The 17,840-nt window shown below is 34.4% G+C and overlaps 1 protein-coding gene across 1 annotated transcript in view; it reads left to right on the forward strand.

Moving 5' to 3' along the window:
• LOC118650730 (ovostatin homolog 2-like) overlaps positions 1-17,007 on the forward strand; it is a 38,323-nt gene extending 21,316 nt beyond the window's left edge. The window contains exons 19-36 of the mRNA XM_036299029.1: positions 21-249; positions 637-766; positions 2,822-2,937; positions 3,529-3,580; positions 4,352-4,435; positions 5,161-5,337; positions 6,172-6,253; positions 6,857-7,020; positions 8,842-8,915; positions 9,756-9,921; positions 10,691-10,902; positions 12,054-12,263; positions 12,707-12,831; positions 14,195-14,285; positions 14,657-14,725; positions 15,345-15,447; positions 16,406-16,479; positions 16,875-17,007. Coding sequence (XP_036154922.1) covers positions 21-249; positions 637-766; positions 2,822-2,937; positions 3,529-3,580; positions 4,352-4,435; positions 5,161-5,337; positions 6,172-6,253; positions 6,857-7,020; positions 8,842-8,915; positions 9,756-9,921; positions 10,691-10,902; positions 12,054-12,263; positions 12,707-12,831; positions 14,195-14,285; positions 14,657-14,725; positions 15,345-15,447; positions 16,406-16,458 — 2,137 coding nt within the window. The 3' untranslated portion in view covers positions 16,459-16,479; positions 16,875-17,007. The remainder of the gene's footprint in view (positions 1-20; positions 250-636; positions 767-2,821; positions 2,938-3,528; positions 3,581-4,351; positions 4,436-5,160; positions 5,338-6,171; positions 6,254-6,856; positions 7,021-8,841; positions 8,916-9,755; positions 9,922-10,690; positions 10,903-12,053; positions 12,264-12,706; positions 12,832-14,194; positions 14,286-14,656; positions 14,726-15,344; positions 15,448-16,405; positions 16,480-16,874) is intronic.
• Positions 17,008-17,840: the final 833 nt, after the last annotated feature.

A 17,840-nucleotide genomic window follows, 5' to 3' on the forward strand; every position in this document is an offset into this window, starting at 1 on the left:
CTAATAATCTGTCCTTGTAGTTCCTCAGGTTCAGCAAATGTTTCATTCCGCATCCCTGATACTATAACGCGATGGGAGGCAAATGGCTTCTGTGTGCATGGTGATGCAGGGTTTGGCATTTCGTCCACAATTGCCCTGGAAGCCTCCCAACCTTTCTTCGTTGAAGTGACCCTACCCTTTTCAGTCGTTCGAAACGAAGAATCTGATGTGATTGTCAATGTCTTCAGCTACCTGAATACATGTGTAGAGGTAAGTTGTTCCCTTTGCTCTGGAGACCAAATCTAACAAGGGCAAAAAAAGGTACTTAATATTTTCCTGGAATATAGACACATTCTTTTCATTCTCCAATGCAAAATGGTACTATAAGGTTTTTACTTGTTTCCATAGTCCTCAAACGAAAACAACTGCTTTAATTCACAGCAGTGGTTTAAATACTGCTTTGAGAATGTCAATTCATAGTGATGTGTGTTCTGACTTTTTTATCTTTGTGTAAGAGGAGTCGTTTGGTATGTTTTATCTCTGCTAACTTAAAATAGGTAAAGCAGAATTTTCTCAAGTTGGGAAGAGGAATAATAATAGCAAAACATTTAGCATGCCACCCTCATTGCCATGACTTTTTTTTTTTTTTTTTTTTAGATTTCTGTTCAACTGGAAGAATCTGAGAATTTTGAGGCATATATCAGCACCTCTAAAAACAATGACAGTGAGGTTATTCAAGCTGGAGAGAGTAAAACATATGTCTGGACTCTTATACCTAAGAAGTTGGGTAAGCAGCTATGTACCTATGCCAAACTCTGGTGGAAAACCAACCCATTTTTATTGACCCTATTTTTCTTAAATTGTCTATACAAACAATTTTCTCCATCACAATTTTAATACTATTTTTTTTAAAATTCCCAATTAAAAAGTCTTATTTTTATTAACTAATATCTGGTGGCTAATGTTTGTGTAAAACAAAACTGCCTTTCATTTGTATAAAAGCATAATGTGATCAAAATACAATAGAAATGCTAAATTGCATGACCTATAAAATCTATATATATTATGCTAAATGAAGGCCATATTTTCACTAATGCTGACCAATTCCTTCACTTCTCACTTATTCCTTCCTCACCTATCAACATGAACCCATGTCACTTATACAAAAATTGCTCCTCAATTACAATTGTCAGAATTTGCAAATGTATTAAATACTAGAGGCCCCATGCATGAAATTCGTGTAAGAGTAGGCCTTCCTTCCTGGAGCCGGCACCAACTTTCCTCTGGCACCCGGGACCATTGTAGCTCCAACTTGGCCCAGAAGGTCATCTGGAAGGACATCTGGTCTAATTAGCATATTATGTCTTTATTATTATGGATATCATGAGACACCAAAAACCCTGAACACTTAGATGGAGATCAAACACTGAAAAGCATTGTCTTGGTGTATATATTACCTGCAACATAGAAAAATAAATTTGCAAGTATCTTCTTGAAAACAAGGGAAGCGAAAAGCTAAAAGGATTCTAAAAAGCAAAGAATGATAGATGTGGTAGATGCATTATTATCATTATCACTAATTTAAAAATTTAAGTGTCATCAAAATTTTCTTTATTTCATGTTCCATATTTATTGTATTATTTCTCTGAGTTTTTAAAATTTATTAAGGTGCCTGGCTGGTGTGGCATAGTGGTTGAGTGTCGACCTATGAACCAGGAGGTCATGGTTCGATTTCCGGTCAGGGCACATGCCTGAGTTGCAGCTCAATCCCCAGAGGGGGCATGCAGGAGGCCGCCAATCAATGATTCTCTCTTATCATCAATGTTTCTATCTCTCCCTCTCCCTTTTGCTCTGAAATCAATAAATATATTTTTAAAAGTTAAAAATTAAAAATTGTATCTTATTAAAGTGACATTGGTTAAAAATATTATATAGGTTTCAAGTGTACAGTTCTATAATGCATCATCTGTCTACTGTATTGTGTGTTCACCACCCCAAGTCAAATTTCCTTCCATTACCAACAACCAATATTTTTATGAGGTCGTTTTAGTTCATCTGTGATATTTATCTGCCTAAAACTACTTTTCCTTTTAGATTGTTTCTCAATTTTTCTAACTACACAAAGTCTTCAAAATTTTTACCCTGACAATTGAGTTAGAATACTGTACTAACTTGTATGGCTTTATGGCATTAAGTGGGGGACACAGTTCTAAGGGGGAAATATCAAAGACTTTCTTAAAAAGAAACAAAATACAACAACAAATAAGAACAGTATATTGGTTATACATATTGGTAAGTAGGCAAATAGGTAATATTAAAAGAATTATATTTCTCAATCCTCTTATTTTTTTATAATTAAGGAAACTGGAGATTCTGTGATCTTGATATTACAGGGAGTTAAAAAAATAGATTGCTTGCCCGCACTTGATTTAAATCCAATGCCCTTTCCACAATGTCATATTTTCCTGTTTTTGTTTATTTGATCTCAGGGTAAATTAGGACCCTGATAATCTCATGTTATGTCCGCATATAGTCATATATAACATAAACAATATCAAGGAATCTCCTCACTTGGCTTTGCAGAACTATTATTTTTCCTTAAAATTTCTCAAGTTCTAATTAAGTAAATCAATCACTTATTTAATATAAGGAATCTTGAAACAGGCAAAACAGAATATACCAAATTCTATCCTGTCAGGAGAAAGAATGCATTTTAGTCTAAGCATAAATATGATAGAATTCAGTTCCTCCAATTGAAAATATGGTTCACAAACTCTTTATCATTTCCCATCATAGAAGGGTCCACTGGTCAATTTAATGTATGTTTGGGAATGTTTTCCAGGTAAAGTGAATATCACTGTAGTTGCTGAGTCCAGACAAAGCAGTGCTTGCCCAAATGAAGATGAGCAGCAAAATCTAAACTGGGAAGATACTGTGGTCAAAAGTTTGTTGGTAGAGGTATGTGCATGCAAAGCTATCAAGCTCTTCCAGGTGAGAAGTAGTATCTAATAGGTTAAATATTAAAAGACATTCTCTTTGAAGAGACTTAATTGACCATAGTTACTTTTGACACAGGATATGTCATCTGACCCAGAATAGCAAAACATCACGTAACACAAGCTTGGTGATTTTTTGTCTGCTCCAAACTCATGATGTTTCCTGTACACTTATTTTTATTCCCTTCTCCTTTTTGATTGACTCCAATCCAAGGCAAGTCTACTTGCCTTACGATCATATGTAGTTTCCATCATCCTTTCCTGCAAAAAAACTTTGTCTATTGGAGATGCTAAACAGTATCAGCATCTGTCATGTCCCCAAATGACAACAAAGTTGTCTTTATCCAAAACATGGGGGTACAGGGCCTAAAGTGGATGTTGGTAATGTACAGTGACTTCCAGATATAAACAGAAGGGGACAGTGAATGGATCTTTTCCTGAGGGCAAACAGGTCCAGCCATACCTATGTAAGTTGATGCTTGATTACTTTTCCTTCATGGAAAGATCACCCAGACTCATTACTTTGTGCTTGTTTTTGTTTGCTCTTTGACAGCCTGAAGGTATTGAAAAAGAAATGACTCAAAGTTTCTTTATCCATACAAAAGGTAAGAGGATCTTTTAGTTATCAACATTTGTCATGTTGAGTACCCCAGAGATTTCATTCTATATACCTAATGGGGGATTATTTTTTTCACTTCCTAAGTTTACAGTATAATTTTTGCCATAAAAAACTATAGTGTTTATGGTGTTTTATTTTATTTTATTTTATTTTATTTTATTTTATTTTATTTTATTTTATTTTATTTTTAGTTCACCCAACTCATTGGTCTGCCTCAAACTATTTTTCCTATTTTATATATCTTCTGCTTCTCAGTTTGGTTATGACAAACTGTGGGGCAGTGGTAAATCAAGATTATGCCCAAATTACACATAATCTAACCTTTGCTTTTGGACTCTTGGGATGAAACAATCACTGCCCCTCAATTGCTTGCTTAATGGCCTCACAGCACTGTTTTATCTGATTGATAATGATATGATTTTAATGACTAATAGGTATCTCCAAGATTTACCTAGTGTGTGTGCTATGTTATATGTCATAGTCAGCAGTTTTTGACATTTTTTATACTTAAGTAGTATAGGCACTAAACTAATGGGGAATAGTGGCCATTATCTAACATACAGATGCATATACCATTTTTTGAATGTATTGTTATTCTAAACTAGATCAAAACCTCAATTTATGTCTTCCAACAAGCAACTTGTAAAATTTTTTTAAAAGGAATATATTTTATCATATGTTTGTCCCACAAGTCTTTTTCTATTGTTTATGAAAGGAAGCCATCACATTGTTTATTTTATTGATATTTTCTTTCCAGGCACTAATGTCTCCCTGTCAGTGGTTTTGGATTTGCCAGATAATGTGGTAGAAGGATCAGCCAGGGCCTTCATCACTGTTGTGGGTAAGTTGGTTAAATTTTGTGTTTCACAATGATTTGAAAAGTCTTCACTGAGGTGGTCTGTAAAACTTTCTTAAAATAACAGGATGGAGAGATTTTTCTTATGCTATCCATTGGAGCAGAATTATTATTGAGGATTATTCTCTAAACTTGTTTTCATATGAGGATCTGAAGGAATTATAGCATCATTTTCAAATCTGTGTCTCTAGGAAACATTTGTTCTGGTGGATGATAGTTGGTGTTTAGAAAACAAAGAGTTGTATTATATTAATATGAAATATTAAATTCCCCTTTGGAGAATCAGAATAACCTTTGCTTGTTATAAATGCTGGAAATATCCCCAGTAATAGGAGAATTTTGTTTTTCAACAATAAAACTTGTTTATCTATCATTAGCATTAACACTTTTGGGGAAAGGGATGAATTACAGTTCATAATTCATAGGGTCAATTTCTCAAAAACAAAGAAGCAAGCAAACACAATTTTTAACTTTCTCTTTTCTGGTAATGAGGTTTTTCAGAAACAGTTTTCATACCAGAAACCCCATTAGTTTGACCCTTCATATCTGTCTCCTTTTCAGAATTACTTCATGAAAATTTTCTTTGTTTCCACCTTTTAGACTCAATTTTTAAATATTTTCTATTTTCACTATGCCTCTTTAATCTGTAGTTATTAATGCTCAGATGCCAACTTAAAGTGATAGTAACTTTCTGCTTTTCCTATTTTTAGGGGATGTTCTAGGACTTGCGATGCAGAATCTGGAGAATCTCCTGCAAATGCCCAGTGGAAGTGGAGAGCAGAATATTGCCCTGCTAGCGTCCGATACTTATGTCCTTGACTACCTGCAATCTACTCAACAATTGACAGAGGAAGTTAAATCTAAGGCTTTCTCTTTCTTATCTGACGGTGAGAACGTTCAAGTAATTTCTGCCCATAATAGATTAAATCAGTTGTTCCTGATACCAAGATCTCAAAAAGCTGTTATTATGAGGTAGTCCCATGGGGGAAAAATGGAGCTGAACTGAGATATATTCTGAGTTTGAACTATGTTTTTGTTTGGTTTTTTGTTTTGTTTTGTTTTTGGTATTTTCAAGATTTTTTAGACTTGAATACCTGTGCGGTCATTTGGTTTCACAATGTAACACTGCAGCATTTCAAATTATGAGTTCAGGTTTTTTTAGTGCCTAATCTTTTGCCAAGCTACTTTGTGTGTCACTGTTGCTGTTATTAATAGTAGCTAGAAATGGTTCATTTATCAACTTCTGTATTTATCTTTCAATTGTGTTTCATTGCAATCAAGTGATTGAATTTGTGTGCAGAAAAAATGCATAAACTTTGTAAAAATGTGATGTTAAGGAAAAGTCAGAGGTATGGTTGATTTTGGGTTTTCTTTCAGAAAGATAACACAAACAAAATGACCTTAAGGAAATTTTTTGTAAATGCCAATTATTGAGCTAGGCTCAGTCACATGTTATATCTTTTTGTTTGGGGGGGGGGGTGGTTATATTATTTTACAGTTATAACCATATTGTCACATAGCATCATTAAACCCTGACAAGGTAGAAGTTATTTTTTTCTCAATATAGATACAGAACCTGAGTTTCAGAAGTTAAATTGAAATGATCATCTAGTAATTTATGTCTATCTAACACCAAAATACAAGGCTCATATACTACATCATCCTTTTTCTTCTAACTTTCTTATATTAAAAAAATAATTTCCTACAATGTTGTATTTTAGGCTATCAAAAGCAGCTGTCTTTCAAGAACATTGATGGCTCATATAGCATGTTTTGGCAGAGGAATCAGAAAGGAAGCATATGGTGAGACGTGAAAATTTTAAATAATGTAAAAATGATCTGAGGAGGGCTTACGAGAGAATGAGAGCAATTGAGTTCAGTGGAAATATAAAAGCAAAATGGGTTTCAAAGTGAATTTACAGAGGCGAATCAGAGAATAGTAAAACAGTTGGTTATTCCAGTTCTAAGGCAGTATACCTAGAGTCTCATGGCAAATTTAATGAGAGCTCCTCTACTTCCATAGCTTGTCAATGCCATGGAAAATGCCACAACTTAGTCTGCATTTCTCAGAGTCCCATGATCATTCAGGAGAGGAAAACTGGATGTCCCCAAAGCATCTAGTTACACCCACTCTCTCACCACATAAGGATAATCTAATGAACTATGTATGGAGAACTGTGTGTATAAACACGCTGGAAATTACCTACTCTTATTTTTCACATATTGCTATTCAAAACATCTTATTGCCCCAAAGGAAAGAGCCGCTATCAATACTCATTAGTCAACATTAGCCAAATTGGATGCACCCATTACCCAAAGGGGACAATGCTAATGAATGTGTGGGGTAGCTGCCATTATCATTTCCTTCTTATTCAACTTTTGTCCAACGGGTGGTGTGCATTACAGGCTCAGTGCCCTTACTTTTAAGACATTTGAGAGAATGAAGAAATATGTTTTCATTGATGAACAAGTTCAACAACAGACGTTCATCTGGCTTTCAAGCAAACAGGAAAGCAATGGTGCCTTTAAAAGTGATGGCAAGATTTTCCACAATGCCTGGGAGGTGAGAGGTTAACAGTAGCATGTTTTTCTTGCTCCTTTGTTTTGCCTACCTTCCCTGCCTCTGGCCTAACTAGCCTGGAACATGAATATTTTTTCTTGTGAATATTACCTTTTCTGAGTCTGCTGAAATCATTGGCCTGTGGTGTGTCAGCAGCATCACTGCTAGATATAGCTCCCCATGAATCTATTATTTGCCTTACTGTCTTTAGCCCTTCCAGAGAAGCAATCTATTTTAAGATATAAACTAGAAAGAGGAGGATGGGGAGAGAAAAGGAACTTAGAGAGGAAACATTCATAAGTTTGGAGCCAGAAGATATACTAAAGGAAGGGGCCTTGAGTAAGTAATTCATTCCTATTCCTATTCGCGGGTGACCAAAAATATTAGGGGGGATATGTAGTAAATTACATTGTTTCAATGAAGCACTCTCCCAATACCTTCTCAAGTCAAAGCATGAAGGCCTAGCTTGCCCTAAGTCAAAAGGCAGATGGGATGATGTCTGTCTTTGACAGTAATCACTCCTTCCCTTTTCTGTCCATCTTTAGGAAAATCATTAGCATTCTCCCTCCTGTTTGCCTTTGTAGACTGCTGCCCACCTCCGGCCCCTCCTCTGTGTCCTTGATTCTCCTAACATTTGTATTTCCCTCTATAAATCCCTGCTCGTGATATTTTATCGTGCCCTGATAGCCTCTGGGATATCCTGGGCTTTTCTCTTGTGTCCTTCCTCATAATCACCACTTCTATTTTTGGATTTTTGGAATGTAAAGCTAATCCACTTCAAAATATAGGTCAATAGCAACTCTGGATGGTATTCAATTTTAATGTGAATTGTTTTCACATTGCCTTACGATTATGTAGTATGGAAAAATGTCTTTGAATTATGTCAAACCTACTCCTCACAATAGGAGGCCCCTGATAGAGAATAGCACTTGTTCCTATGTGGGAAAACAGAATTTTTCATGTTCTCTTCTAAAACATCTCCACATTTCTTCTTAATGGCTTTGTTACTGGTCCCTACATCAGTTTGTCTGATCTTACCCAATCCTTTTTCCATGACTCTGTGTGTGTCCATTTTGAATTGGGTCAGAGAATGAGGAAAGGAGAAAAATAAAAACCTGCACTGCAGAGGAAGTGTGATACCGCCTGCTACAGCTTAAGTGTGCGCTTTGGGTCCCCACATCTTATTTTAGGGCCCGACATCTCCAGTTATTTGCACCTTGATAACTGAGCTCTTCAGAAGTGTCTCTCTCTCTCTCTCTCTCTCTCTCTCTCTCTCTCTCTCTCTCTCTCTCTCTCTCTCCATATATATTAAAGAGAAGTCACCTTTTGCTTAAATAAATAAAACAAGAATTTAATATTAGATCAGTGGACCCCAAATGCCTTATGAATGTTATTTGCCTCAGTATCACTAGAACACCCATTAAAATTCATTTCCCTATACCGTATTCCAGACTTTTTGAATCAGAATCTCTTGTTTGAATACTGGTTTATTTCATAAGTTCCCCAGAGTATTTTTATGCACAGTTTGCAAACCACATAACTTATAAATGTTTTTCTAAGTTTATACCACAATTATATATGTGATTAAGTATAGTTGAGATTAATTGTATGTTTTATTTCATTATTACATTGGATCTTGATGAATTTTTATTCAAACAGCATGATTATTAACAACTTAATTTAAAAATTACACATTGTCAAGTGTTTATGAATAATGGTAATTGTTTTCAGTGTTTCTTTTATACTTTGTCTCACTTCAGAAGGATAGCTGTTCTTTTGTGCTCTACCACCCTGTAGGACTCATTGTTCCTTTGTGTTTAGGGAGAAGAAGAAGAGGAGGAGGAGGACATTTTACTCACTGCATATATTGTTGGAGCATTCCTTGAAGCTGGGCTCAATTTTACTGTAAGGATTCCCATCATCTTTTCGTTCCAATCAGCTGCATGCATATTAAATAGACTGTGAAATAAGAGTGATTTGAAATTCTTACAACAGATGGAACATCAAAAGAACATTTCAATCATTACCTCTATTTGAGTTGATGTTACTCAAGCTATTTTTCATTCATAGAAATCTTTGATGAACACTATTGAGTTTTTCCCTAGGGAGAATGTACATATGTACACACAAAAGAGTTTTCCATACCACTTCCAATATTTACAGATCTTCTGAAGTTCAGCCATGAATTTTAGATTAAGAACCCATGCACTAAGTATAACCATAACCTAGATTCTGTTTCTCAAACCAATTCAATGTGTAAACATTTCAACTTAAGTGTTGTTCATCTTGGCTGCCTCCCAATCCAAAGGTTAAATTATCTGATTGCACACTCTGTTCCTGAAAAAAGATACTAGGAACTTTCAGGATCATTGTCTATCTCAAAAATCATCTTTAGAAATATAAGCTTCTATTTTAAGTATTAGAATAACACATCTTAAGTAAATGTGTATTCTTTGCCACATATAAGAAATTTATATTGTTAACTGAAATATGACTGATCAGATATAGAAAAGGCATTTTTAGATTATTTAAATTTTATTTCTCAAACAGTAGTAATCCATCCAAAATTAATTTTATTGACACATTAATTTTATTAAATACATATGCATACGTATGGACAGGTTTGTATATAAAATATATTTTAAGGATACATAACCTAAGATATAAAGAATGATTAGTTTATTCAGCAAGATTGTGAAGTGTGCATATATAATTTTAAAATGTGTTGTTTTTCTACATGACTAGTTTCCTGCTCTGCGACACGGGCTCTTTTTCCTGGAGGAGGCATTGGAAAATGGTGTCACCAATGACTATAATCGTGCAATGCTGGCTTATGTTTTTGCATTAGCTGGAAAAGAGGAGCAGGTGGAATCCTTACTCCAGGTCCTGGATCAATCTGCTACCAAAGAAAGTAATTATTATTTACTTTTTCTAATAGAGATGACCTTGGGAATAACGTGATGAAACTTCCTTAGCATTCATATAGGAACACTCTCTTGACTAGTATATTTCTATTTCCCTTATGGAATTTCCAAATGGCCCTTTGTCTTTAAAGAATACTATATATTTTCTACTAATTTCTTTTTAAATGAGTGAAAAAAAGTAAATCAAGCATAGTGGCCATACCATAGATAATAAAAACTGCTTGTAAAACTTAATCACACACCACTTTTGACCTTAAGAAGTTGCTATATTCATTTCATAAGGCTGCCATATAAAATACCACAGACTAGACGGCTTAAATAACAGAAGTTTATTTTTTCATGGAATCTAGATGATAGAATTCCAGGATGAAGGTGTCAAAGGTTTGGTTTCTTCTGAAGCCTTATTCCTGGTTTGCAGATAACCATCTTCTCTCTCCATGTTCACATTGTGGGGTTTTTCTCTGTGCATGCACCCCTGGTGTCCCTTTCATGTATCCAACTTTCCTCATTTAAGGACACTAAGTAGATTGGATTAAGGCACATCCTAACGGCCTTGTTTTAACTTAATCACCTCTTTGAAGGCCTTATCTCCAAATAGAGTCATGTTCTGAGGTTCTGGCATTTAGGACTTGAACATGTGAATTTTGAGGGATACAATTCAGTCCATAACAGAGTCCAAGAATGGAATTTGCATCATTCTTATGTGTAACCAGTTCTCTTTATAGGGACTGTGTTAAAATTCTTTCTTTTTCTCAGACAATGTAATATATTGGGAAAGAGCTAAGAAATCCAAGACAGAAGCACCCCCATCCTTTATTCCTCCGGCACCTTCTGCCGACACTGAGAAGACTTGCTACGTGCTGTTGGCCATCATTTCCCAAAAAGCTCCTGACCTCACTTATGCTAGTCAGATTGTGCAGTGGGTTGCTCAACAAATGAATTCCCAAGGAGGCTTCTCTTCCACCCAGGTAATTGGTTGTGAGTCTGGTATTAATAACAATGTTTGACAGCAAAGATAATCATAGAAAATACCTGCAAGGTTAAAGGATATTTGCTGTTTAAATCCTATTACAGTCAGTTAACAATGATTTATTGGTCACTTCTTGTGTATTAGGGACTCTACTAAGAATTATTTATGTACAGATTAATAAAATGAGGTTCCTTTTCAAGAAATTTTTCCCGATCTATATCTCCATTTCCACAGTGAAAATAAAATGTAAGTCTAGAAAAGATTGTTGTCATAAACACCAGAGTCTTGATGATGTTAGATAGCTGATGATATTATAAAGTACATATCAACCAAGAAGAAGTATTTTTCTTTATTTCTGTTGTCTGCACTTTGGGAAAAACAGATGAAATGAGTGCATAACAGAAAAAAAAATAGTTATGAAAAACAATTATGTATATCTTTCCTTAGCATGAAAAATAACTAATTGCAAAGTAATGCAGTTTTATTTGCACAGGGAAAATATTCACTTCCCTCTTTACTTTTTTTCAGTCTTAGCTTCTGACTAAAACCATATTTGTGAATCTCCTAATAGCTATCTCCAAATACAGTTACATTCTGAGGTTCAGATTTCTCTCTTTGAAAATAGTTGGGTATAGCATTGTCCAAGGCAGGTTAATTATAACATCTTGATTTTTCAGAAAGTTTTTGGCAATACTTACAAAAAAAGAGATTATACTTTATATAATCCTTTAGAAAAATACAATTTGATTAAGATTTGTAGAAGAAAATCAATTTAAATGGTAGCAACTAGCACAAGCAAATATATGTTCCTATCCTTTAGGATATTGCTTCTTATTGTTCTACTAGAGGCCCAGTGCACGAAATTCATGCACGGATAGGGTCCCTAGGCCTGGCCGGCAATCAGGGCCAATTGGGGCCTTCCAGCTGCCGGCCAGGGCCTTCCTTTGTTTTGCACCACCTCCTGGTGGTCAGCACATGTCATAGTGAGTGATCGGTCTCCTAATCTAACTCCTGTGGGGACAATTTGCATATTAGGCTTTTATAGAGAGAGATTGACCTGTCTTAGGAATGGTTCCATGGACTGATTTAAATTTCATTGTTAATGATAACTAATACTGCAGCATAATGGAGCTGTACTCTTTCATGCAGGACACTGCCGTCTGTCTTCTTGCCGTAACCCGTTACATGAAGCTAACATTCTCTAATGGTCAAAACAATGTCACCGTTAGCAACGAAGAATCCAGTGAGACTTTCCAGGTTGACAATGACAACCGCTTACTAGTCCAACGTTCAGAACTAACAAAAGCATATGGAAAATACACAGTAGATGTAGAAGGACAAGGTTTTGTATTTATTCAGGTAATGGAAGTCTACCTGAGAGGGAGATGAATGTTGCCAGTAAAAAGGTCAGGCTATCAGTTCAGTTATATATGAAGTGCTATTTTACCATTTTACATAATTCCACCATTATTTCTACTCATTCTCTCATTGATATGCTCTACTCAATAGCTGAAAATGCAAGTTATTTTATGAAGAGGTATTTAATCTTAAAGATAACTGGGTAACTGGGAAGTTTTTTGAGGAATGTCACCGTTAAAAATTATTCTGATATTTTTATTAAATTATGTTGTTAAAGATTCGTGTGTATTCTGAAAACTAAACAATTACATTTAGCCTTATTTCCTAAGTAGAGATATAAAATAAAGTACATTTCTCATGTAAATAAGAGAAACAATAAGTCCTTCAGTTTTTACTACAGAAAAAGTGGGTGGATTTTTTTAATGATTTGTTATCTTTCCTAGGCTACCCTTAGGTATAATGTGCTACCATCTGAGAAGGAATCTGGATTTTTCCTTTCCTTGGAAATGCTAAAGAAAAACTGTTCAGATAGATTCCAGAGTAATTTTGAGCTGACAGTAACCGTCAAGTAAGTGTCCATTTTAATATCAACTCCCAGGTTAGAGAGAGGGATATATATATATATATATATATATATATATATATATATATATATATACACATTAGAAAGTAGCAAAATAACAAAATATGAACGATAGTAACCAATGATGATTTTACTTGTTGGTGCATAATTTCTATAGCATAGTCACTTTATAGCTTTCTGTCTAGACACCACAATTTAGTACATCTTAAACTAAATCAGAGCTAGCATTATGCATATATAATTTATATTGTGTGCAAGTAAAATTTGCAAGCTTCTGACACACTAATACTGCAACAATGCTTCCTTCTTCTTCTTCTTTTTTTTTTTTTTTTGGTATGGAAAAGCTGTCTGTTTTGGAGAATAGAGATACTATTTTTTCACCTAAAAACAAGCACAGGGAGGCCTAGAGGATAAAACCTACAAATGCTATTTTATAACTTACAGAGTAAAATTTCAGATTTTTCAGAGTAGGAAAGCAAAAATAAGTATTTTAAAATATAAAATGTAGACACCAAAGAGTTTTAACCTTAGTTAATATATGAAGAAACACTGCGAAAAATTAGTTTGGAGGATTTTCTTAGGATTTCCAAATGATAATGTCATGAACACCAGAGCTAAAATAAGAACAAAATACATTGTAAGACTCTTAACTTCATGTCCCAACAATCCTCTACAGTGTTAAGAACACAGCCTAGATCTCTTAGGGACATGTCTATGATTCTACCAGTATCTCACTTTCTAAACAAAGATTTTCTTTAAGTTTTGTCCAAATCTAAGGCTACTATCAGTATATATAATATCAATTTACAAGCTTTGTTTATAAGTTCTGTCTTTGAGACTTCAGGTAATCTTAAAAACAGGGTTTGGTTAGATTACAGTTTCAAATAATTCATTATTTACTCCAACTTATGTTGCTTTGTCTCGTCTCATCCATTATCATTCTAGTTATGCCTATTCTAAGGTGTTTGGGAGTGACTTTCTTGCCCAGCTGATGTGGCTCAGTGGTTGAGCATTGACCCATGAACCAATAGGTCACCAGTTCGATTCCCACTTGGGGCACATTCCTGGGTTGCGAACTAGATCCCCAGTAGGGGCATGCAGGAGGCAGCCGATTGATGTTTCTCTCGTTGATGTTTCTATCTCTCTATCCCTCTCCCCTCCTCTCTTTCTCTAAAATCAGTAAAGACATATTTTTAAAAATTAAATAAGTAAATAAAAAGAATGACTTTTATCAGGTGTTTTTTTCTTCAGCTGTGCCTTTCCTCCAGACCTATGGCTAATTAGTATGTTTGTACCCACAACACTTTTCTAAACTGATGTCTACAATGTGCTTTGTTTTAAATTTCAGATACATTGGGATGCGCAATATCTCCAAAGTGGCCCTTGTTGATGTAAAAATGCTCTCGGGATTTACTCCAGCCATGTCATGCACTGAGGAGGTAAATAACAGAAGTCCAATCTTTCAGCACAGGAAAAGCAATAGTGTATAGGATAAATAACTGGTTAGCGAAACCAAGCTGTGGAATTCTTCATTTAAACAAATTTATTCATAGTTCACATTTTCATTTTTGCTGTAACAGTGGAGGGGTGGTGTTATTAACTTATAGCAATTAGCAGACATTATTTTTCATAGCTTATAATCTATTTCTTACTTTAATTCTGCTATGCTTATGCAAACATAATGGCACAAGGGAACATTCCATAATATAGGTTCCTGACAATTGGTTAAATAAGAATTATAAAGTATTCAATACCAAAATAATACTCTTTAATATTTATTCCCCATCCTTCCCTGACAATTTCTTCAAAGCTTGAAAAAAATGGCCAAGTGATGAAGACTGAAGTCAAGAATAACCATCTTCTTTTCTACTTGGAAAATGTAAGTTGAGCAATAATTTTTTCCATGGTTTGTTCTTTTTTTTCTTTGGAGTGTAATTGGATGAGTCTATTTCTTGTAGATATACATGACAGGGTTTCTCAAAAAATATGGGACATTAAAGATTATCAGTGGTCTTCTATCCCAGTGCTCATCTTAACCCTGTTAACTCTAATGTTATTTCATGTGTCTTGGCTGCCTGACCAGGTAATTCTCAAGTTTAGAAACATCATTTCCCTGTTTTTCACTCCTCATGGCATCTAACATAGTCTGGTCACAGAGTAGATGTATAATTCTCTTATAGTTTTGACTTGAACTCCAGTGAAGGTGGCATGAGTTCTAGAATCATTCTTTCTATGTGTATACCATTACCATTCACATGAATGCCTACATTATTGCTTTCAACTAAATTTCTCGCACCTCAATATAAGCAGTGGAACTTAAATTTATATACAATTTAATGTTACCTAATTATTTAAGATTAAGTTATTACATAAAATTATATAAGATATTAATACTCTGGATCTATTTAATTGGGTAGATCATGAACTCTTGGAGATATTTTCTCAGTGATTTTGTTTCCAAATCTACTCTGATATATTTGTAATTTGTGTCTTTATAGGTTTCTAGTACAGCAAAGAGTTTAACTTTCTCTGTTGAGCAAAGCAACCTTGTGTCCAACATTCAGCCAGCCCCAGTTATGGTCTACGATTATTATGAAAAAGGTAGGCAAGCAACAACCATGCTCTAATGCTACAGAACATAATATCTAAATCTAACAGTGCCTGAGCTGCCAAATTTTCCAAAATCACCTTCAGTCTACAAAGACTATACAATAAATGATTTTGTACTGATTTTTTTTTTTTTTTTACTTCATGATATATCTACTGAGTGGGCCAGTTTCCAACTACAGAATTTTTCAAACCTAGAATCCTCTAGACACAATGTGCAGGGGCATCCCTGTCACTTGAAACATCAACTATGTTAAGTGTCAACGCCTTTTTGTTGTTGTTACTGGCAAGACTTAACCATTTTATGCTCCCTATGAATTTTAATTTGAGAAAGGGAATGGGAAATATTCTGAAATGTTATAGGAAAATGTTGCTAGATTAGGTTCCAAACCAATTATAAAATGTCACAGAGACCACACAAAATTTCCCTGGATTGTTAGTGATATCATTTCTTTGTTGAATGTCATACAAAGTTTGTCAGGAAGTAATTGAATTCTGGCTCTGTTCTTTACTAATAGAATATATTTCATCAAGTGCCTTAAACTTTTTTTTAGTCTTCACTGGAAGATATATTTTTATTAATTTTTAGAGAGAGAGGAAGGGAGAGGGAAGAGAAAGAGAGAGACTGAGAGAAACAATGATGTGAGAGAAAAACATTGATCAGTTGCCTCCAACCTGGGGATCAAACACACAACCTAGGTATTTGCCCTGAGCAGGATTGGAACCTGCAACCTTTTGTTATAAGGGACAATGCTCCAACCAACTGAGCCACCTGGCGAGGGCAAGTGCCTTAAATTTTAATAAGATGTTGTTGGATTTCAAAAACAGAAGTGATTGGCTCTCTTGCAAAATTAATGAAAAGATTAGGCCTAATGTATCTACAATTGTCTGACTTAACTGATTATAGAAAGTTGGAGATTTAATAAGGATGAAATTTTCCTTTATTTTCCAGAAGAGTATGCCATTGTTTTTTACAATGTCAACAGTGTTTCAGTTTCCCAATGAGAAAACAAAGCACAGGAAAAGGTAAGGAAATTGTATATCATAAAACTCTGAAAACGCATCTGGTAAGCAAATGAAAACCTAAAGATAGAACGATGAATGACACAAAAGGAGGTCTCTGGTATTTATCGAGGTTTGGCTATTGGATGAGTATTCTCATAGTCATTAAAATGTTATTAATTTCTTCAAAATAGCTTGAAAGAATGTGTAGCTATGTATATGCCTTTTACAAATTTCTCATTTAAAAAAATCTCTCATTTTTGTTTTATAAGTTGGTAGGTATTTATATATGCATGCACATATATTTATACATAGTCATGTATATATTAAATGTGTATGTGGGTGTATTTGTGTGTGTATATAGGTATGTTTGTATACTTATATATTTATTTATATTTTATTATGTTTTTAAATCCCAGGTGGAAAGCTATTTGCTTTGAACAAACTTATCCTTCTGAATCAACCTGAAAGAAAACCACTCATAATCTGTAACCTTCTGAATCAACCTGAAAGAAAACCACTCATAGTCTGTAACCTGTTATGACTTCTCAGATTTTATTTCCTTATTACCTATTAAATGCTGTGATTTCACATTTGAGTCTATGACTTTCTTTTCTTTCAGTACTTCATTCATAATTTTCATCCTAGAAAACACAGGACTTCATTTGGTAGCAAACTATATATTATTGTCAACACTAAATTCAAGTTTTTAAACATTATGACATACAGAAAATATGGAATTCCCAACATCCAGAGAAATTCAGAGTTGATGAGGAGTAGAGAAAGAGACTAAATTTAAGAGAATTTCATGTGAGTTCAAGAAAATGAAAATAAAAACCAAAACACAACAAAAACACACAGAAACATTTCAGTAAAAGATTATCAAAAAATGAGGGGGCATTGCTTAGAGAGTCACAAATTGACTGATGGATGGACTTAGTGAATTTATGTTCATGATTGAGAAGGTAATCCACTTTATTTTATCATAATAAATTATTTTTCTTTTTTCTGAGTATCACTTGGAGTATACTCCAAGTCTGTCCTTTGCTTAACTTAACACTACTATCCATGTAATGAATTCAGATTGAGAAAAGTGAACAGGAAGAAACTGGAGAAAATGGGAATGGAAATGAAAACAATTTCACTACTAACTTTAACACAGGCTTCTGACTGCTAAGCTACTGCTGCAGACAAGAAAAATCCATAAGTAAATGTTCCAGTTTTGGAGTGAAGAAATTGGAAAACAGAGTGTTCCATCAATATTCCACAAATTTAAAATACAGTTTTTTAATAGAAGACAGTTAGACTTGTTTATTTTTGTAGCCTCCCTTCTAATAGCTAAATTACAGCTGGCTCTTAATGGTTTATCACAGATGAATTGTTAA

The sequence above is a fragment of the Myotis myotis genome, unplaced genomic scaffold (genome assembly GCF_014108235.1).
Source record: "Myotis myotis isolate mMyoMyo1 unplaced genomic scaffold, mMyoMyo1.p scaffold_m19_p_3, whole genome shotgun sequence".
Taxonomy (NCBI): Eukaryota; Metazoa; Chordata; class Mammalia; order Chiroptera; family Vespertilionidae; genus Myotis; species Myotis myotis.